At 39.6% G+C, this 22,612-nt stretch overlaps 1 protein-coding gene across 1 annotated transcript in view; it reads left to right on the plus strand.

Moving 5' to 3' along the window:
• The window catches only part of cpped1 (calcineurin-like phosphoesterase domain containing 1), a 182,732-nt gene that overhangs the window by 97,062 nt on the left and 63,058 nt on the right, over positions 1-22,612 (plus strand). The window contains exon 3 of the mRNA XM_078240876.1: positions 19,950-20,372. Within this exon, the coding sequence (XP_078097002.1) occupies positions 19,950-20,372 (423 nt within the window). The remainder of the gene's footprint in view (positions 1-19,949; positions 20,373-22,612) is intronic.

Genomic DNA, 22,612 nt, shown 5'->3' on the forward strand with positions numbered 1-22,612 from the left:
AAGTATGATGGAGTTTCAAAGAAGGAAAATTAACTAAATTAAATCATGGATAATAATATATAATATCAATTTCTAATCTTTTGCTGTATTTGATAAACGATGGGCAATGACAAAGGATTGGAAAAGGCCTGCAATTTCTGTGCTGTAATTGGTTTATATTACTGCAGTGGCTTCAGGTTTGTGCTAACAGCTTTACAAGTGGAAGATGGAAAATTATTTCAAGTAAGTAAATATAAGTGTTTCTGAAAGCAGGTAGTTTTTGAGTCATCTTGGAGTAACTTAATTTACCTATGTGCACAGGCACTATAAGCAAAGATGGCTGAGATGCACACATTACCTTTAATCATATCAGCATACATCAACGTGAGAAGGCATGTTGAGGTTTAATAATATTTTAACAGAAGCCAAAAGTTGTCACTGCAGGGTATTATTTAATTATTTTGCCGTCTATTGTATTTTTGCCACAGAAGACAGAATGAGTTCTGCTGTAGCCTCCCACAGGTTTCCTTCAGTCCATGGTGTAATAGAATGTTGCCATTACGGTTCTCCAAATCAGATCATTCTTGTCTAATAATCTGATGAATTTGTGTTGAGCTTCATTTGTTAATGTTCTGATAATGAAAAAACGAGCAGGTAAATTACTCCCCATGCATGGTTCCTTTTCACATCTGTAATTAAAAGGAAATTGTGATGGTGCAAAACTCTTTGTTTCTAAATAAGCAATCTAGTGATGTAAGGAGTGTCGCCATTTTGTGATGGTAAGACCAATCATTCCAGCAACAACACAGATGTTCATTCGAAAATATAATTGCATTGCAGAAATTAAGTGAGACAGTTGTTGGTTTTGAAGGGCACCGCAGTGCTCTTTTACAGAGCAATATGAACAGCTTTTATTGTAGTAAATGGTAATTTTGCATGCCACTTCTCATTAGATTCATGGTACAGAGTTAGATTTCCAATTATCACCAGCTCTTTCTTCAAGCGTAAAGAGATTTTCTCAAACCCAAAGCGGTTTAACCCTCACACTATTAAACTTTCTCTGTCAAGTTATCAAGTTAAACTGAACAGATTAAGAAAAATAGAAAAATATTTAATGCAATAATACGAAAGCAAAATACTGTGGATGCTGGAAATCTGAAATGAAAATGGAAAGTGCTGGAAATACTCAGCATATTTGGCAGCATCTGTAACGAGAGAACAGTTAACCTTGCAGGTCTGTGAACTTTGTTCAGAATGTCAAACCTGCTTAGAGTCCTCCATGACTGCAACTGAGAATTCCTTTAGCATTTGTTCAAAATAACTATCTCCCACCACCCTTACTTGGAGGGCAGGTTCCAAGACAGTGACCAAAATGGTGTCGACGATCCCTAGCACATTTATTTGATCTTGATGTGCATAATTTCTTCAAGTACTCCCCAGCTCCCTCCCCTTCACCAATTTTCTGGTGGAAGCTCTAATGCCTAAAGCAAGGTGTGCCCAATGTTTGGAATGGACAAACAACAAATGGACACAAAAATTGGCATAATGATGATGAAAATAAACTTCAAGAACCAATCTACAGTGTAAAATTTAGCTGTTGAGGCTCTGTTCCTAGTAAGCATTTTTGTCGTTGTAAAATGGGCACACTGGATAGGTGTCCTGGGATTCAGATATACTCACTTAGGTTCTTAAAAGATTGTAGCTGAATTGTTGAAAGTGTTGGGTTGTTTGCAAATACATTTGACTCTTGAAGAATTTGTTTTTTTCTCTTTTTACTGTTTTTGTTGAATTTCTTCATACTTTTCCATTATTCCTTTTTCTCATTACTGCCATTTTAGTATCACCAAAGATGAGGAAGGTGAGTTCTTGGTGAGACAACAATCGACGGTGTGCCAGCATCTGAGGCATTTAATTTCCATCTGTCACTATCCTAAAAACTGTTTTTAAAGACCTCTCCACAGTTACTTGGATATGTCAGAGGGGAAATGTCTTGACAAGATAGGCTACAAATTTAAGTCTGGTGTACTTCTTGGGCTCAATGGCATCAATGGGGATTTTCACAGTAACTTCATTGCAGTGTGAATGCAAGTCTACTTGTGACTTACAAATAAATGCTTTTATCAGTTACTCCCATAAGTAGATCCCATGTCCCTGAAGTTCTGACAGCAAACTAAGTCATGAGGCAAGGAGTGCTGTTGGCAGCATGGAGTGAGGAAAAGCTGTACAGACTATTTTTGAGAGGTTTGGAGGAGCACTCCTGCTCAGATAGTCCCAAAAAATACTTTGTCCACCTTTGAGAGACTCTGCTTGTCGGTTGATTGATGTTCCAACCAGTTAGCTGTAAAAGTGGTTTTGGGATTCTGTCTTTGTAATGAAACCCCCATTTAAATGCATTCAAGAGTTTGCTGCCCGTATAAACTTAAAGTATAAACCCTTCACTTATTGAAGTAATCAGGAAGGACACATGTGGAAGACACCATTATTCAGCTTTGTGTCAAGAGAGACATCATGCTCATCCCCTGACTATATTCACAGTATTTTACTGGTGTAGTATGAAGCAAGCAAAACCAACTTGGGGGATTACCAAGCACTTGGAAGATACCTGACCTGATATTGGGTTTACATGCCCATGATACAAGAGTTCCTGGCAATCAACTAAAGTGGATGTTAGGAGCTTTTTCAAATGTAAATAAGGTGTCTAACATCTGTGTTGGGTTCCCAGGCAGATGATATTTTGGATGTCACTGGGAAAGAAAATAGTGCAGGGTGTAAACGGGGTTGCCAATTTACTGATTCTTGTTTTCAGTGTTGTCCAAAACCAATTTCACCTCGAATATGCCAAACATTCATTTATTATGGGACATTATGCTCAAAACACCTTGATGATATATTTAGTTTTCACTCCCTTTTAATGCTAACTAAAATATAATTGTCAAACTAATGCTAAAAGAAAAGCAGTTCACTTTACCAATTTAAAAACAAGTGATTTGGATTGGATAATAAGCTGTCACTTTATCTCAGTGTACCTTCTCTACTGTGGATCGGTTGTTGACCAGTGCACTCCATGCTCCCCTGTCTCTTTGCATAGCCCCTGATGTTACATCCATTCCATCACTTGTCTAATCATATTCATGTTTGTCTCCTTCAACAATTTTTTCCAGTTAATGACAATGTCAACCACCTGCCAAACAATGGCCCACTGTTTGTCATTTTCCTCACTCGTAATAAAGCCTCATCGCTTCTCTTGTGCTAGTTCAAGGACCCAGTTATTATTCTTGTCCAACTCATTTTCAGCATGTCTGTAGCGCCATTAATCAAATGTCTCCAGTTTTAAGTAAGCAATCCAGCTCCTGTTTTCACATCCTCTTAAATGCTTTTATCACACATAGTTCTACTTCTTATGGCCAGCATGATTTTCTGACAGGATAGAAAATCTTTGGCAATGGCTATTTCCTGTTTAACTTCTTTACCACCTCAGCTATCCTCACCTAACAAGATCAGCAATATTACCCAGTTGCTCAATTCCCATATCATTAATCCAAGGTCAATTTTAGAGGTCCACCTACTTCTTAATATTTTTCATGGCCATTATCACAAAAAAATGTTAAATATTCACATTTGTGGTTTACAGAAATATGAAATGTACAGTGCTGTTGCCTTCCACTTAATATTGCCTCTAGTTTTCAACCCATTAATTCTCCCATGTGGACATGTGTAAGGTAGTAGAAATGGTACAGATCACTCTAGTTGATAGCAAAATTTGTTCCCACATTGAAGAAAAGAAGGTAGTAAAGGGCAAATTCTAATACATCTGTCAATATTAAACAAAACCATCAGTCCTGGGAGAGTTTAAGATTAGCCTATAGTCTTCAGATGTCTGGAATTCATATATGAAATGAGAACTTTAAAGCAAAATATTGTGAAGCAAACCTCAGACTGGCTATTTATACACAGCCAATATTTCATGCTAAAATTGATTTTGTGTTTGTAAAATGTCATTGTTGCTATCCTGGAATATCTCCTTTTGAAACTCACCCCAATGAGTAAAAATGCAGCAGAGATCACACTGGAATTTAAATGGTAGTTTGTCACCAATTTTCAAAGTAATGCATTGATCAATATAGTTAATCAATACATTTTAGTTGAAGATTATAGACGCAGGCAAATATTAAGGACTGTTTACTTTTACCTTGTGTTTCTATCTTATCTTCATCCATTTGAGTCATCACACTGTGGTTATTCCACCTGAAATAGACAGAAGTATTTACATCAAATGTTAGTGCCATGGTATTGCTGTCTGAATGAACACCACCAAGGTCATTCTTCTGGGCTTTTTGAACCTGATGGAAGCCCAAAAAATGCTGCACCCAATGAAAATGAGCCTCCTTACATTTCCAAACAGATAACTACTTTATTCTTAGGGCAGCAAGAAGGATTAGCATGGTTTAAAATATCCTGATGCTTTTGAATATCAGCCAGTAGGACCCAAAGCTGACATCCATTAGCCTGTACTATCATTTCTTTTTTGTCCTATGGTTTGGTTGTATACTCAAAAGGGTGTTCATATGCTGAGGGAAGCTGAGACCATATGGGTACGTTCAGGTCCATTAAAGCAGCACATTTTGAGTGCACGCCATCTGATGTGCTCAGGCAGGGGTGGGAGTGAAGAAAATTAGTCCAAGTGGCTTTCAATCCGATTATCTATGTGGAGTGCTTTTGCGGAAAAAACTTTAGATGTAAAGATAAACTCACAACTGACATAGGTACCTCCTGATGACTTAATTGCAGCATTGCTTTAGAAAGAGTGTTGATGTGTATCCTCTGACTATGAGCATCATGCCAGAACAAAAGTGGATACTAAGAATAAGATGTAAATACAGTAATGGGGCAATCCAATAGATGAAAGAGAGAAAGTCTTGTATGTTCCCATTGTACTTACAGGTTTGCAGCACTGTTCTTAACCCATAGCAGAACCAATATCAGCATTTATGTAATGTGTTAAAATTCATGAGATTTAACCAAAAGGTTATTCTGTAAAGCAGAATATGAATGATATTAGTTTGAGTCGTGGTAGCACTATTACCATGAAATCTGTGGGTTGTGGGTTCAAACTGCACCAGGGATGAGAGGACACCATTTAGGCTGACACAGTGTGGTGCTGAGGGAGTGCTGTACAGTTTAAGAAAGTCACAAATAACGTACGCATCTGTGGGTATTCCATTACAAAGAACAAAGAGTTGGAGATACTGTCCTTCATAAGATATGAGACTTCGTGGCACTATTCTGAAAAAAAATAATTGAGTTTACCTTGGTGTCCTGGCCGATATCTGTTTAACCTCAGCTGACTTCCTTAAAGTGGATTATCTAGACATGATCACATTGCCACTTGTGGGATCTTACTATGTGCAAATTGGCTGCCACTTTTTCTACATGAAAACGGTGACTAGACTTCATACAACACTCCAGTGTGAGAATAGATGTAATTTTTGGGACAATGTATTGTGTTATTCTGTAAAGAAGGCTGTGTTTGTGTGTGTGCAAATTATTTAATTAAGCTGGAAAAATACTATTGGAGATCATTTGTCTGGAAGAGTTGAAGAAAAGGAGTAGAAGTGATAAATGCATCAATTTGCAATTAAACTATGGTCAAGTGGTTTTATACACTAAATGGCTAGGTTTAGAAATTTGAATTAAGAGATATATTAGGGATTTGTTGTTTTCAACTTAAATTTCAAAGGGAAGTAAAAGGCAGCTTGCAAAGGTTTCATAAGTAAACAAGGGAATGATGTTCATTTTTTGACCTGAAAGTGGGAGCCATGGGAAACCATAAAATATTTTTATATTTTTGAAAAGTTGAGTTCCAAGAAGCGCTGAGGACAATGAAATTGTAGATGAAAGGGAAAAGGGATATTTAAGGGTGTGTGTTGAGTTGATTAGGTACTGGTTATGTGAGAAAGATCTGCTAGAAACAGCTCTGAGCTGGGAGAAGATGTGAATTTTGAATAAGCCATCTAGTTAAGCCTTAAAAGTCTTGGGTTGTGCAATGCAGTCTTGTATCTGAAGGTTTCCTGGATTTCCAGAGCAGAATGGAAGGTAGTTTGAGAGGTTGCTTTTTTAAAACAACAGCAGCTATGCCTTGTGTGCGTGGGTTTCCTCCAGGTGCTTCGGTTTCCTCCCATAATCCAAAGATGTGCATATTAGGTAGATTGGCTACACTAAATTACCCCTTAGTTTGTCCGTGTGTGAGTGTGGCTGTGCCCCTCAAGCTATAAGCCCCTGGTAATAGACTAGTGATCTGTTCCAGGAATAATTAGCTATAGAAACAAACAAAAGTCTGACCTATGTATCGTCAGGCTGTGGAAATGATGAGAGGGAGAGCCTTATCTTGGGTAATTTAACTATATTTTTCTAGTTGAACATCTATAAGGGAATGTTGCCTGGAAAGTATTTACTTGTGGGTCTAACCAAGCAGGAAACTTTCGTAGGGAATGTTTTGTAAGACTAATTTTATCTGTGTAACTGTAATCATGTGTGCTTAAGTTTTCTTTCCTTCGTGTTTATTAACCTGTTAATTTCAATTTTTAAAGTCCCAAAAGTGTTGCTGGACTTCTTGCTGCTGAGATTAGGATGTTTTCTTCTTATTTTCTGAACAAAAAACGGTATGGCCCGTAAGTCAAGTTTCACTCTGGGATTTGGTTTGCTCAGAAATTAACATCTGCTGTGGTCATAGTAAATGGCTTTGAAGTGTTTTGGGATGCCCTGTGCCCTCAAAAACACTATATAAGTGGACGTCAGTGAACACATAGACAATTAATAGGTTACATCAGATATCATGCATGATTTTAATTTGTGTTCTGTTGCAACATCCAAATGCCAAGAGTTCCTTTTACACACATTGCAAAATTTTTGTAATTGTCATTTTTCACATACAATGGCTTAAGAATCAAATGATGTGAGTTCATCAGCACCAACATTTTACTGCAAGTAAATCTGTCATAACCTCCTCCAGTCACTGTTTACGTATCAAGGATTAATTTACCACTTTTCAGTTCTTTTAGAGAAATAGGGTCATTATGACCTGAGCGCTAAATATACACAAATTAATCTGTAAACGAAAGTTGCCTCCTACGGTAGCTGTTGCCCTATAATTAATGTGGCTGAGGTCTTGCCGAAAGCTAATATTCTGCCCTCTGCAGTTAGTTAAGGTAGGGACACCGCTGAGGTGATGGGGAGATGCTGGGTCAAAAACTGCTTGGATGCAACACAATTATTATTATCACTGTTGAAGACTGAGGAGGAGAGGGTTGTGATGGATGGGAATATGGACACCCGTGTAGTTTGCATGGAGAAACTGGGAAGAAGTCACGCAGACAAGCAAGTACACTTATGTAATTGGAGCTAGTGAATAGCTTAATGTTGATGTAGAAGCTATTTTATATTCCCCTGTGGTGCTAAACAAGTAACATGATTACTTGCTGGCACAAACAGTGGGGAAGTAGTGAAGAGGCCTCATGGTCTTACTTTTTCAAGACTGATCTGCCCTCTTCCACAGAATCTTTTCTGCATTTTAGAGGACAAATACCTTTCTTCCATTTTAAAAAAGTAAGCCTTAAACTTAAGGCTGCATGGTGCTGGGATTATATTCATTTGGAATTTTGAAAAAAAAGGGGGATACCTTGAGCCCGTGCTCACCCCAAGACCGGAAAATCCCGCGCGAGGTTATCGGACCTTCGCATGGTTTGTGTCCTGCCCACTATGAATCCCGTGGCGGGCGCAATGGGAAAATTACACCTCTTGTCTTTCGCCGAAGCAGCAACAGTTGGTTTTGATAGAGTTTCTAAACTTTTTAAATTGATTCCTCTTTAAAACATACGTTCAGACTATAACCTCAGCATAACAGGTTGGGAGATTTACACCCAAAAATTCCCAGATAGTTTTACAATTTCGGACTTGGGGTTGGAAGGAAACATTAAGCATCATTGAGTTTCTCAAAGTGAGGAATTAAATCTGCAGCCGAGATTACTCTTCCACATCTCCGATCGGGTGTTTTTTCCATGCCTTCAGCTCTAGAAAGTGTGTTTTCATGTTTCCCAGAGTGGAAAATCAAAAAGGAGCAGAGAAGAATAAAAAGGTTGCTAATTTAAAAAAATAATAATTTCAGCACTCTTAAGGCATCACTCTACTTTATAAAAAAGCTCTGCAGTGTTTATCCAGAGAAAAATCATTCAAGAGAAGATTCAAGAAGGTTAAAGCTACATTGTGATCACAAACACCTGGTGGGCAGATAAACAAAATTGCTTTCATCCTTTCAGAGATAGATCCTTTATGCCTAAATAAACCAACGGTGTGTTTTCAGCTCGGGCTAAAGTTGTCAAGACACCGACATTCACAGCAGACTCCAAGCATGTAATAATTGAATACAATCTCAAATTGATCTACATTTCACCTTTTGGATGTCAGAATCAACAAAATATGTTTTTAAAAAATGCTGATTGATGGACTTTACACAGATACAGCACAATTTTTAAAAACCTTTCAAAGGTTTCAACCTGGTGAAATTATAAAGCAGGCTGCTATAACTGTGAATATATTATACTCATCACAGATGTTCAGCTAAGTCAGTCTTAAGTCTCAAACTAATGGGTTCTTCGGAAATATTTTTATTTGACCTAAAATTTATAGATTTTAAAAGGTCCATGGAGATAGCGATCAAGGAAGAATGCTGAACATAGCTAGACTCCAAAGGTTGAACTGCTGAGCTCCTGTATTTTAGTTTTGGTTTTCAATTGTGGACTGCATGAAAGAATTCTTATGGCTACACCAAAATGCCCCAGAAGGTTAAGTATGAGAATTGTTCCCACCTCGCTAGATTTCTATTCACAGTCTAAATCTTGCAACTTTATCTGTGACAAGAAAGAATCGTGTTTGGATGCTGTGGATGGTGTTTGAGGTCAAAAATGGGGTGGGGCAAATATGGGTAAGTAGTGCAGGACACTATATTAGTGAGGGCATTCAGTACATACATGTTTCAGCATGTTCACTGCAAGGTCAGCAGTTCAGGATGTCAGTCCTTATACAACTGATTTGATGTCCACTGTCATTTTGGACCTCAATATTCCAGCTAACACAATCTCTTAATCTTGCACATCTGAACATGAATTCATTGTCAGAAAGCACCCCTCCAGCACTATTTAAGGGATCTTCAAGTACTCTATGACTCTAAGTATGTATCTACCTAGGTGAATATAAAGTCCTGGTCCTTAACAAACCACTCATTGTGTTATGACGAGAGAAAATCCCAAGGCCTGAGGGCAAAGCAATATTAAAAAGAAAAAGGGAGACATTCAAGATTGCAAAAAGTACAGAGGAATTAAACTCTTAACACAACTTCAAGATGCAGCAAAAGTCACGGGCCAGAAACTCAGAAAAATAGTGAAAACATAAAAGCATAAGAACTGGGAGCAGGAGTAGGCAATTCAGCCCCTTGAGCCTGCTCCACCATTCAGTGCAATCATGGCTGACCTTGTCTTAGCCTCAACTCCACTTTCCCGCCCGTTCTCCATAACCCTTCAACCCATTACTAATTAAAAATCTGTATATCTCCTCCTTAAATTTACTCAATGTCCCGGCATCCACCACACTCTGGGGTCGTGAATTCCAGATTTTCAACTCTTTGAGAGAAAGAATTTCTCCTCATCTCTGTTTTAAATCTGTCATTTCTTATCCTAAAACTATGACCTCTCATGAGCTCAACTCAGGTTTATGCCTGGAAGAAGCACCATCAATCCCATTTCTGGTTTGTGACAAGTGATGGAGAAGCATTGGGAATGCAACATGAAGAACTATATTCAATCGAGCTGGAGAGGGCTTATGACCAATTGTCTAGGGAGGAAGTCTGGAGATGTGCTAGAATTCATGGAGCCCCTGAGAAGTACACAGGGTGTGCAGGAGGACTGTCAGACAAGAGTAAGAAACAATGTGGAGGAGAGTGAAAGTGTCGAAGCCTAAGTTGGATTGGCACTGAGCCCCTTCCTCTTCTTGATTGCCATGGAAGTTCTAACTGAGCAAGTGAGACAGGAAATAGCATGATCAATAATGTTTGCAGAAGGCATTTAGGTGGAGAGGCTGAAAACATGACCAGGTATCTGGAGAAAATTGCTGGAAGGCAAGGGTTTGAAGATCAGTAAACTAAAAGCCCAATTTTTGGACTGTCAGTTTGAGCCTAGGGAAGATAATTAGAGTGGAAAGATTATTGCCAGGATTTTCTGGCCGCACTCGCCCTAAAACTGGAAAATCCTGCCCGAGGTCAATAGACCTTTGCTATGAAGTCAATGGACGCTCCGATTCCCATGGTGGGTGGGATGGGAAAATTCCTCCCATGGTAAAGACTTGGAGAAAGTGAGTAGTTTCAAGTAACTGGGATCAGTAGCGGCAAGAAGATGGAAGAATAGAAATGGAAATTAAGCAACTCATTAGCTCTGGTTGGATAATTGGAAGAAATAACATGGAGTATAGTGTTTTGAGACCAAAAAAGAAAATGCTGGAAAATCCAGCAGCATCTATAAGGAGAGAAAAGAGCTAATGTTTCAAGTCCAGATGTCCCTTTGTCAAAGATAAAAGGCACGGAAAGTGGGAGATATTTATACAGTAGGATGAGGGAATGAAAGATGAACCAGAGCCAAGGGGAAAGGTTAAGAGGTGCTAATGGCCGTCCATCGAGAGAATAGAAGATGTGAATGGCTAAACAGCAGAGAAGCTGAAATCAGAAGGTAAACTGTGACAGATGAAGATGTGGGGGGAGGGGGGGAGATGGGTAGGAGAGAGGTAAAATAGAAAAAGGGGGGAAAGGGAAGCAAAGCGGGAAAAATGGGAGGAAAGAGCGGGGGAGGAAATAAAACTAAAGAAAGACAATAAAGAAATAAAAGGTAGAGAACAGTTAAAAATTAAATAAAATGAAAACAAAGGGGTCGAGGTGGGGTAGAGCTAATCATCTGAAGTTATTGAATTCGATGTTGAGACCGGAAAGCTGTAACGTGCCTAGCTGGAAGATGAGATGCTGTTCCTCCAGTTTGCGTTGAGCTTCACTGGAACATTGCATTTTGGTAAGCACTCATTACAGGTTAAGCAGCGTTTTACTTGCACCTCTTTCAATTTGGTCTATTGCATTCATTGCTCTATGTCGGAGAGACCAAACGTAGACTGGGTGATCGCTTTGTTGAGCACTTTCAGTCTGTACGCAATCAGGATTGACCTTCCCGTTGATTGCCATTTTAACACACGATCCTGCTCCCATGCCCACATGTCTGTCGTTGGCCTGCTGCAATGGATGGGTACATGGGACTGAAACATGGCTAATGGAAGGGCAGGACTGGTGGCTCAATGTTCCACAGTACAGATGCTATAGGAAAGATAGGACAGGAGGTAAGAGAGGAGGGTTTTTTTTAATTCATCTATGGGACATGGACGTCGCTGGCTGGCCAGCATTTATTGCCCATCCCTAGTTGCCCGAGGGCAGTTGAGAGTCAACCACATTACAGTGGCTCTGAAATCACATGTAGGCCAGACCGTGTGAGGACGGCAGATTTCCTTCCCTAAAAGAACTTAGTGAACCAGATGGGTTTTTCCAACAATCGACAATGCCAAGACAATAAAAGAGAAAATAGAAAGGAAAAACTACTTATCAGTCACCAGCCAATCACTTACCTGCTGGCCATGATGGCACGGTTCGATTTCTTTCAACTCTCACTTGCCCTCGAGTCTCCCTCGCAGGTCCACCTCTCCACTCCTGAAGATGAGCACTTCTTTCCCCTCAGCACCGAATTCCCACTCGGCTCTAAATTCCTGATACCCTCACTCTGTCTGAAACTCATTCAGGCTGCAGTCTCTCTCTCAGTGGCTTGCGCAAGCTCACTGGTAATGAGTATTTCAGTATTATTCTGATGTCTTTCTGATTTATGCTAGTTGTTGGTCCTCAATTTGCAGCTGCCTTTTCTGCTTTGTTCTCTGGTCTTTTTCATTCATAATGTATCGCCCCCACCTCTCTGCTTTCATCCTCTAGTGAATGTACATTTCCCACATCTTTTGTTAACCTGTCTCTCGCAGCTGCTATCCTGAAGATATATTTTTGTCCCTCTTTTGAATTGAGACTTTCGTACATTTCTTCGATGGCCAGGGATCTTTCTCTAGCAAGCATTCCTTTATGCTTTTTTATACTGTTTATCTTTTTTGAGTTGACTGTTTCCACGTCACTGTTCTCACATGATTATAAATCTGATTAATATTTTGGAACATATGTCTTGCATTTATTTGTGCCTTTTACAACCTCAAGTTATCCCAAAGAGCTTTACCATCAATGAAGTGCTTTTGAAGTGCAGTTGCACTATAGTATGTGCAGAGCAGGAACTGTGGCAGTTTGCCCAAGATAACAATCCAAATGTTTTTAATGTTCCACCTGTTATCCTTCATTTTCAGTTATATGGTTAAACAGCGTTATGATAAAATATTTGAATGGTGGTTTGTAAATATCCATTTTTATTGTAGGCTGCAGTGCATCTATTCCTTACCTCAGAGACATTCCTTGAATGCAAATTAGTTGATTTGTTTTTTCACAGTGGTTTATTGTGTAATCAAATACAAGTACTTGAAAAAGTCTCACTGGCTGACGGTATTTTAATTAAGCATCAAGTAAATCTTTCTTGTTCCAAAAAGAGTGAAGCATCATTTTAATTACGGCAATAACATGTCAAAACAGTTCGAATTATATTAAGTGTTTGAAAACAAATGCAAAGAGGTTCCCCTAGCATTTTGCCTTGAAAACACCAGCCATTTATTGCAGTCTTTTGCATTGTCCAAGTGCAGCTTTCACTTAAACAACATTGGTGTTCATTGCTATCTGGGAATCAAATGCCCAGAAATATCTGTGACAGAAATTTGATTGTCTTAGGTTATGTAGCTATTGATGTTCTGCTATTTTATTCAATTCCATAGCAGACAACTTGGCTGTAAATTGTTCACTCTTTATCAGTCGGCAAATTAGTGAGCCTTTCCTGGAGTCAGGAAACATGAATAAATGGGCAGCAGTTACATTAGAACGACCTTAAACATTCACTTACTGCACCAGTGTGTACCACGCCAAATGCACTGCAACTTGCTAAACAACCTTCGACAGTGCCTTCCAACCCATAACCTCTATTACCTAGAACAACAAAGGCAGCAAGGGCATAGGAACACCACCTACAAGTTCCACTCCTGGTCGCACACAATCCTAACTTGGAAATACATCGCAGTTCCTTAGCTGTTGCAGGGTCAAAATCAAAAAAGACAACCTCGGTGTTTCTGGCCTGGATCATATCTGCTCCTACTTCCCCACACCCCGTCTTTGCATCATATTTCTGACCTGATCTTCTGAGCCTAGCTTCTTCAGAAATGTGGAGTTTGCAGTCCCACGAAAGAGGTGGGGGTGGGGGTAGAAGACAAGGTATGCTCCCTTTTTATGGGACTAGCTGCTATAAGGGAAGTTTAATTGTCCAGCGTGAATATTAGTGAATATATGAATGAATGAATGAATTAATGGGTAAGGTAAGTGGATGTCGGTAAGGTGGTAGCTTGGTGGGGTGGCAGTGTATATTCAACCTGTGGTAATATAGAGTGGGGCGGATATCTGTCTGATTCCGCAGACAGCTGAACATAGGTTAAATGTCTCTTCACTGGGACAGGAATAGAAGGAGAATTGGCATTGGCCTGGTGCAACTTTCCAAACGATCCAGAAGATTAGAAAAGTATTTTACCAGAGTAAAGTGACTTGGTGCCGAGCACCTCCGGATTGAATCTTGAACTTTTTATTTTTTATTTTTACTTCAGCTAAAAATACTGGCATTGTCCTCTGAGGATTTAAATAAAGCATGCATAACATGATCATTATGAAAGGTAATTGGTGAGTGCAATCAAGGAAAGATGATAGAGAAGCATAGAGCTAAATGAAACAGGCTGCCAGCTTAAAGTTCCTGCCTGTCAGAATGATAATTGTGTACTTTCTGCACACAGTGCACAACATTTCAGGAGACTGGAGCATATGTTTGCGGGCATATCTTCAGCTTTTAATTTAACCCATTCCTCCCCTACTCCAGGTGGATGTGTTCCTGGAGGTTTAATCATCTGACCTCCTGTCTCCAACCACCCCATCGCGCACACTCTCGCCAGTGATCTCCTGATACAGTCAGATGCCCTGACTTCCCATGTCAATTGGAAAACAAATAGACTGTTACCTGATTGGATGATTTTTGACTGTCAAACAAACTTTTTAATCCATCACCAGTGTTTTATAGCTAACTAATGTTCAAAGTCACCTTCTCAACTTTCATAATTAATTACAGATCATTTTGAAATTCATTCTGTAATACGTATAGCTTTTAACATAAAACAGAAGTCTATTTTTTATTAGTGGTGAATGAGGGGCTGCGTCAAAAGTAACAGAAACACCATCAAATGGGCAAATTTAAAGGATGTTGGAATGCATTTGAATGTGTTTGCTGTTACATGACTTGTATTTAACTATTTCATGAGAACATGGGAATAGATCGAGGCCTTTTACCCCTACAGCCTCTTTCGTCATTCAATGGATCATGGCTGATATGTGACCTAATTCCATATACTCATCTTTTCCTTATATCTCTTACTAACTTTCAGTCTCAGCTTTAAAATTTACAATTTATCTGGCATCAATTGCTGTTTGCAGAAGAGAGTTTAAAACTTATATGACACTTCGTGTGTTGAAGTGTTTCCTGATTTCATTCCTAAAAAGACTGGCTCTAATTTCTGGCTCTAGGTGGGGAGCGGTAGTCGGGTTGGTTGGGATTAATGTGGTTGACAGGGTAGTCAGGTCAGTTTGGGAGTTATTCATTGCATTGATCGAGGTGGCAGTTCTGGAGTTACCCAGGAGTAAGACTAGGATTTTTCTGTGTAACTATTCAGATAAATAATCACAGAATTGTTACGGTGCAGGAGGAGGTCACTTGGCCTATCGTGTCTGCATTGGCTCTGCAAATGAGCATCATGACTTAGTGTCATTCCTCTGCCCTTTCCCCGCACCCCAGCACATTGTTTCTTTTCCAATAATCACCTAATGCCTTCTTGAATGCCTCAATTAAACCTGCCTCCACCACAATTCCAAGCAGAGCATTCCAGTCCTGAACCACTCGCTGTGTGGAAAAGTTATTTCTCTCATCACATTTGCTTCTTTTGCAAATCACTTAAATTGATGCCCTCTCATTCTTGATTCTTTTATGAGTGGGAGCAGTTTCTCCCTATCTACTCTTTCCAGCTCCCTCATGATTTTGAACATCCCTATGAAATCTCTGCGTTCTTCTCTCCAAGGAAAATTGACTCAACCTCTATTGTCATAACTGAAGCTTTGCATCCCTGGAACCATTCTTGTAAACCTCTTCTGTACTCTCTCCAATGTGTTCACATCCTTCCTATAGTGTGGTGCCCAGAACTGTACGCAATACCCCAACTGTGGTCTAACTGGTGTTGTATAAGTTCAGCATAATCTCCTTGCTCGTGTACTCTATTCATTAATAAAGTCCTGAATACTATATACTTCATTAATTGCTGTCTCCATCTGTCCTGCCACCTTCAGTGATCTATGCACATATAGACCTAGGTCCCTTTGCTCCAGCACTCCCTTAAGAATTTTACCCTTTATTTTATATAGTCTCTCCCTGTTCCTCCTGCCAAAATGAACCACCCCACACTTTTCCACATTCAACTTCGTTTGCCACCTATCTGCCCACTTCACCAACTTGTCCAACTTGAAACTATGCTCTGCACAACAAGCTGTAGATCATTAATATATGTCAGGAAAAGCAAGGGTCCCAATACTGATTCCCTGGGGAATACCACTACAGCCCTAAAAATACCCACTGACCATTACTGTCTGATTCTTATTATTCTGTCAAATTTGTATCCACATTGCGACTGTAAATCCGTTTGTCTTCCTAATCACTTGCATTACCTGCATACTAACCTTCTGTGATTCATTTACAAGGACAACTAGATCCCTCTGGATCCTTTAAATAGCATATTACTTTCCTATTTTTCCTGCCAAAGCGGTCAAGTTAACTTTTTCCCACACTAAACTCCATCGGCCAAATCTTTGCACACTAATTCACTCGCTCAATCAATCATTTATCCCTTTGTAGAATCTTTATCTGCTCTTGACAACTTTCTTTCCTTTCTATCTTGTTGTCATCAGCAATTCAGCTGCCATACATTCAGTCCCTTTATCCAAGTCATTGAGTCATAGAGGTTGACAGCATGGAAACAGGCCCTTCGGCCCAACTTGTCCATGCCGCCCTTTCTTTTTTAAAGTCCCTAAGCTAATCCCAATTGCCCGCATTTGGCCCATATCCCTCTATACCCATCGTACCCATGTAACAATCTAAATGCTTTTTAAAAGACAAAATTGTACCCGCCTCTACTACTACCTCTGGCAGCTTGTTCCAAACACTCACCAGCCTCTGTGAAAAAATTGCCCCTCTGGACACTTTTGTATCTCTCCCCTCTCACCTTAAACCTATGTCCTCTAGTTTTAGACTCCCCTACCTTTGGGAAAAGATATTGACTATCTAGCTGATCTGTGCCCCTCATTATTTTATAGACCTCTATAAGATCACCCCTCAGCCCCCTACGCTCCAGAGAAAAAAGTCCCAGTCTATCCAGCCTCTCCTTATAACTCAATCCATCAAGTCCCGGTAGCATCCTAGTAAATCTTTTCTGCAGTCTTTTTAGTTTAATAATATCCTTTCCATAATAGGGTGAGCAGAATTACACACAGTATTCCAAGTGTGGCCTTGCCAATGTCTTGTACAACTTCAACAAGACATTCCAACTCCTGTATTCAATGTTCTGACCGCTGAAACCAAGCATGCTGAATGCCTTCTTCACCACTCTGTCTACCTGTGACTTCACTTTCAAGGAGCTATGAATACGTACCCCTAGATCTCTTTGTTCTGTAACTCTCCCCAACGCCCTACCATTAACTGAGTAAGTCCTGCCCTGGTTCAATCTACCAAAATGCATCACCTCGCATTTGTCTAAAACTCCATCTGCCATTCGTCAGCCCACTGGCCCAATTGATCAAGATCCCGTTGCAAATGGAGATAACTTTCTTCGTTGTCCACTATGCCACCAATCTTAGTGTCATCTGCAAACTTACTAACCATGCCTCCTATATTTTCATCCAAATCATTAATATAAATGACAAATAACAGTGGACCCAGACTGACCCCTGAGGCACACCGCTGGTCACAGGCCTCCAGTTTGAAAAACAACCCTCCACAACCACCCTCTGGCTTCTGTCAAGAAGCCAATTTTGTATCCATTTAGATACCTCACCCTGGATCCCGTGAGATTTAACCTTATGCAACAGCCTACCATGCGGTACTTTGTCAAAGGCCTTGCTAAAGTCCATGTAGACAACATCAACTGCACTGCCCTCATCTATCTTCTTGGTTACCCCTTCAAAAAACTCAATCAAATTTGTGAGACGTGATTTTCCTCTCACAAATCCATGCTGACTGTCCCTAATCAGTCCTTGCGTCTCTAAATGCCTGTAGATCCTGTCTCTCAAAATACCTTCCAACAATTTACCCAGCACAGATCGATATAGATTGTAAATAGTTGAGGTCCCAAAACTAATCCCTGTGGCACTCCACCCCTGTTATAGCTTGCCACACTGAAAAGGACTCTTATCCCTGCTCTGTTACCCCCTATACCATGAGCTTTTTTTCTCTGTAGCAACCTTTGATGTGGCACTTTATCAAATGCTTTTCGGAAATCCAAATACACCACACCTATAGGTTCCCCTTTATTTGTGTTGCTTGTTACATCCTCAAAGAACTCTAATCTTTTAATGAAATACCATTTTTTGTCTTCCTGATCCCAGTATGGTTTTCTCAGGATTCTGCTGTACCTTCCTTACTTAATAGATTCATGCAATTTCCCTCTGACAGATGTTGGGTGAACTGGCCCATAGATTTCTGCTTTTTGCCTCCCTCCTTTCTTGAAAAGTGGCAGTTATCTAGTAACTGGGAAGCAAAATATATCTTGAGGTACTTTACACTGTGGGGTGACAGGGCGCGGGAGAGAAATTAGAAATATAGACTCGAATGAGCACCAAGCTGTGGATAGAGAAATTAGGAGGGTGACTGAAAGATTCAATGAAATGCTGGCTTTGAAGATTTTTAAAGACAGTATGTGGTGAAGGGTCCAGAAAGTAGGACTCGGGAGGTTTAACGCCCTGCTGGCAGTGCTTGGACCAATAACTAAGTTGGAAAACTAGCAGGTGCATGAGGAAGAAAGTTGCAGATATTGGGTGGGGTGAGAACATGGATGGAACCGACGATTAAAAAAATTAATCGTAGCCATGACATATTAATATTGCATTGCAATTGAAGAATGTAAAGAAGGATGAGGGGGGATCGAATTGAAACTTACAGAATACTGAGAGGCCTGGATAGAGTGGACGTGGAGAGGATGTTTCCACTAGTGGGAGAGACTAGAACCAGAGGGCACAACCTCAGATTGAAGGGACGCTCCTTTAAAACTGAGATGAGGAGGAATTTCTTCAGCCAGATGGTGGCGAATCTGTGGCACTCATTGCCACAGAGGGCTGTGGAGGCCAGGTCATTGAGTGTGTTTAAGACATAGATAGGTTCTTGATCAATAAGGGAATCAAGGGTTACTGGGAGAAGGCAGGAGAATGGGGATGAGAATCATATCAGCCATGATTGAATGATGGAGCAGACTTGATGGGCCGAATGGCCTAATTCTGCTCCTATATTTTATGGTATTATAATTTTTCACCATAACTTTAGAACAAAAACAGTGGAAAATTATTTGAAAAACAAAATTAGTGTCAGATGGATAGACAAACATTAAAGATTTCTAACTGGCGAAATATTCATCTGGAGCCCTGGAAAAGAAAAATGTTCGTGTTAAGATAGACACTTTTGAAAAAAAAATTAAATTACGTAATGGAAATCAGCTAAACTAATAACTGTTTTTGGTTAAAATGCAAAAGTAACTTAATCTGTAATAATACATAGACCAAGAATGATACAGGTCAATTTTGGCAGCAAACATAAATACATTTTTAACACCATACTCTCGGTTCAATTTTTACTTTCTGCAATGTATAAACGTTCTGTAGTGGAAGAATATTTTATGGAAGAGTTTAATAAATTTAAAGTAATTGTTCATGATTAGATATGTCTACTATTTCTGAATGCAAAATTCCAGCTGATGTGCATTTTAAAACTACTTGCTCAGAATGTGGTATTACATTTTAAAGCTATGAAAATATTTTGTATGCTGTATAATTGTATAAGTGCTACAGCAGTTGTATACCATGTGCAGATTAAATAGACAATATTAAACAAAATATTCTGTAAAGTAAGTACAGTGGCACAGCTTATTAGTTCTCCAGCATATGGACAGAGTGGCCTAACCAATGTGCCCTCGCAGCTGTGTAAAAATACAGAATGTACTGCACAGGCAACAATCAGGCTGTGCACAGCATTGGTCCCAAACCTGGTTCCCTGCTGCTCTTCCACTTATGAGTTCAGGATGAGGTTGCATCATCTGAAGACATGACACAGTAGATGTTACACATGGAGACATAAATTTTGACTTTGTCTGATATGGTAAAATGGGTGTTATAACTGTCAGCAGCCATTACACACCTCTCCTGATTTTAACAGCCATTGAAATCAGTTGCAAATTAAGAGGGATGACCCATTTGCCAACTTCCTTTTTACTCCACTGCAGAATGTCAAGATCTACTGAGACTGATGGAAGAAGTCTTACAGCAGAATTAGTCAAAATGCTCTCTCATTTACAGGTTCACAATATATAATTAAATCAGGGGGAAAATGAGCTCATATAACTCCTAGTTTTTCTGTATTTTTCAGGTACACCTTTGCATGATGAGCAAACATTTGACCTCAAGCATGTTCTGAAGGGCATTGACCCTAGCATTCCATTGGTGTTCATCAGTGGCAACCATGATATAGGAAACGCCCCCACCCCAGACACTATTTCCGAATATTGCAAGAGCTGGGGAGATGATTACTTCAGCTTCTGGGTTGGGGGAGTGTTGTTCCTTGTGCTGAACTCTCAGTTTTTTCAAGATGCTTCCAATTGCTCTGAACTAAAAGAAGCCCATGACCTGTGGTTGGATCACCAACTTGCTGCTGCTGAACAGTCGAAAAGCAAACATGTGATTGTGTTCCAGCACATCCCTCTATTTCTCCAGAGTCCTGACGAGGAGAATAACTATTTTAACCTGGAAAAGTCAAAACGGCTGGATCTTTTGCAGAAATTTGAAAAAGCAGGTATTGTTTTTATTACGTTCATTCACTAACAAGCTAGAAAAGACTTCAGATCTGAAAACTCTAAATGAAAATGTTTCCTCTTTGGTTGTGCAAAATTTACACTGTTCCTGAGGTGCGCTCCGTCATTTATAGGTGGGGAATGCTCATCTTTCCTGTGCAGGCTCTTTGCTTGGCTCAGCTGCATGGTGGCACAGTGGTTAGCACTGCTGCCTCACAGCCCCAGGGACCTGAGTTCAATTCCCGGTTTGGGTCACTATCTGGATGGAGTCTGCACGTTCTCCCCGCATCTGAGTGGGTTTCCTCTGGGTGCTCCAGTTACTTCCCATAGTCCGAAAAACGTGCTGGTTAGGTGCATTGGCCATGCTAAATTCCCTCTCAATGTACCCGAACAGACGCCGGAATGTGGCAACTAGGGGATTTTCACAATAACTTCATTGCAGTGTTAATGTAAGTCTACTTGTGACACTCGTTAAAAAAACCTAAGGGCTCGGACCGGAAATGCCCAAAATGTCTAAGTCCCGCCCCGGGCCGGAATTTCCCACCTTTTCATGAGCGTAGCTGGAATTGGAAAATTTGATTCTGGAGGGTTTGGGAGCTTAATGTAAAGTAGTTGCTGCACACTTAATATTTGGGATTGATCTTCCCATGGAAAGAACTGCTTCGAACAAAAAAAAGTTAATGATGTGTCCAGCTTCTGACATGTTAATTTGAAAAAGAAATCCTTGGGATCTGGAGACTTGTTTTTGCAACAATTTATGAAAAACAGATCAGAGGCAACAAAGAACATTGGTGAAGACCTAATTAATAGTAAGTGGTTAAAATGCATTTGAGATACATGGACAAGGCTGCTAGCTTTGTACAAGGTAACATAAAATTTGACAGTCTTGTTAATTTAAAGTTTAAAGAAAGGGAAGGTAAATCTGAATAAAGACTCATGACTTATGAGCAGATTCTTTAATGGATTTGGGTCCGCTGGGAACCAGAGTAACTTTAAAACTAATGTAAATTTAATAAAGTTGATGCCAGCACAAGACAGCAGAAGCTGTAAAAGCCAGTGTGTATATATCACTACCTTTTGCTAAAGGAACAGCACACTGGTAATAATGATTTCCCCCAACTGGGCACTATATTGATTTTTGTGGACCAGACTGTCTGCTAGATTCCATTTTACTTGCAGTCTTAGGATTTATTCGAGATAGCATTTGATTACTATTCCCAAGATGACTACTTTCATCTTTTACAGCATCCAGGAGCCATTCTGTCCACACCAACATAGTTGTAAATTATAACAGGATTTCAATTAATTACATAACCTTTTGCAAGTTCAGAGAAAAGACAGGTGAAAACTACAGTGCAGTGCTTTGGAAATCTTAATGCATTGAAGTATAGGGTAAAGGTATCCACTACCCACTGAGACACATGAATTATACAAAGGTGCACATTGAAGACTCTTTGCTAACTGCTGAAACAGAGTATGAGTTATTTCAGATGATGTTGGTTCGACAGATTAAAATGGTTTGTTCCTTGGATTTAATTGGCAGCATTTTAATTGGCAAAAAACATTCAGTGCAGATTTTAAAAACCATTCATACTTATGACATATTATTTGAAATCTGTTCCCTTACTGAGCACTACATACATATGTGATACAATTTTATTCATGCCGCGAAACCTCTACTTCCAAGTACTAATAACATTGTTGGTTTTGACACCCAAAGTGAAAAGTAGTTTGAAATTGATTATGGGAGTATTTATGAAATGGATGAACAAAAAGTAATATCATTCTTTGCATCAGAAGTTAACACACAAATCTGTGGAAAGGCAGAACTGACAGATTTCATCCAATCTACAGGGACAGTTACCAGTTCAATGCCATTCATATGAAATGGAAATTAACACATTCTGAATGTTATGTTCTTGGGTTGACTTTGATATTTCTGTCATTCCTTTTGTACAGTGGTATTTGTTAGAAAAACAGTGAGGGCCAATTGGGATATTGCAAAGTATTAATTGCGCTGCATTTTAAAAATACTTTTGGATTCGTTGCAATTTATATCTTCAGGGTATCTTGTTATGTAAGACATCAAAATCATGAAAGAAAAACACATAGCTGTATACCGTACACCGAGTGAATACCGTACTTTTAACTTTTTCTACTTATCCCCCACTCACGGCCCGTCCTACTCACCCCCTCCCACTCCTTGTAACACTACATTCTGCACCCTCTCCTTTCCTTCTCT

This window comes from Mustelus asterias, chromosome 23, assembly GCF_964213995.1.
Source record: "Mustelus asterias chromosome 23, sMusAst1.hap1.1, whole genome shotgun sequence".
NCBI classification, from domain to species: domain Eukaryota; kingdom Metazoa; phylum Chordata; class Chondrichthyes; order Carcharhiniformes; family Triakidae; genus Mustelus; species Mustelus asterias.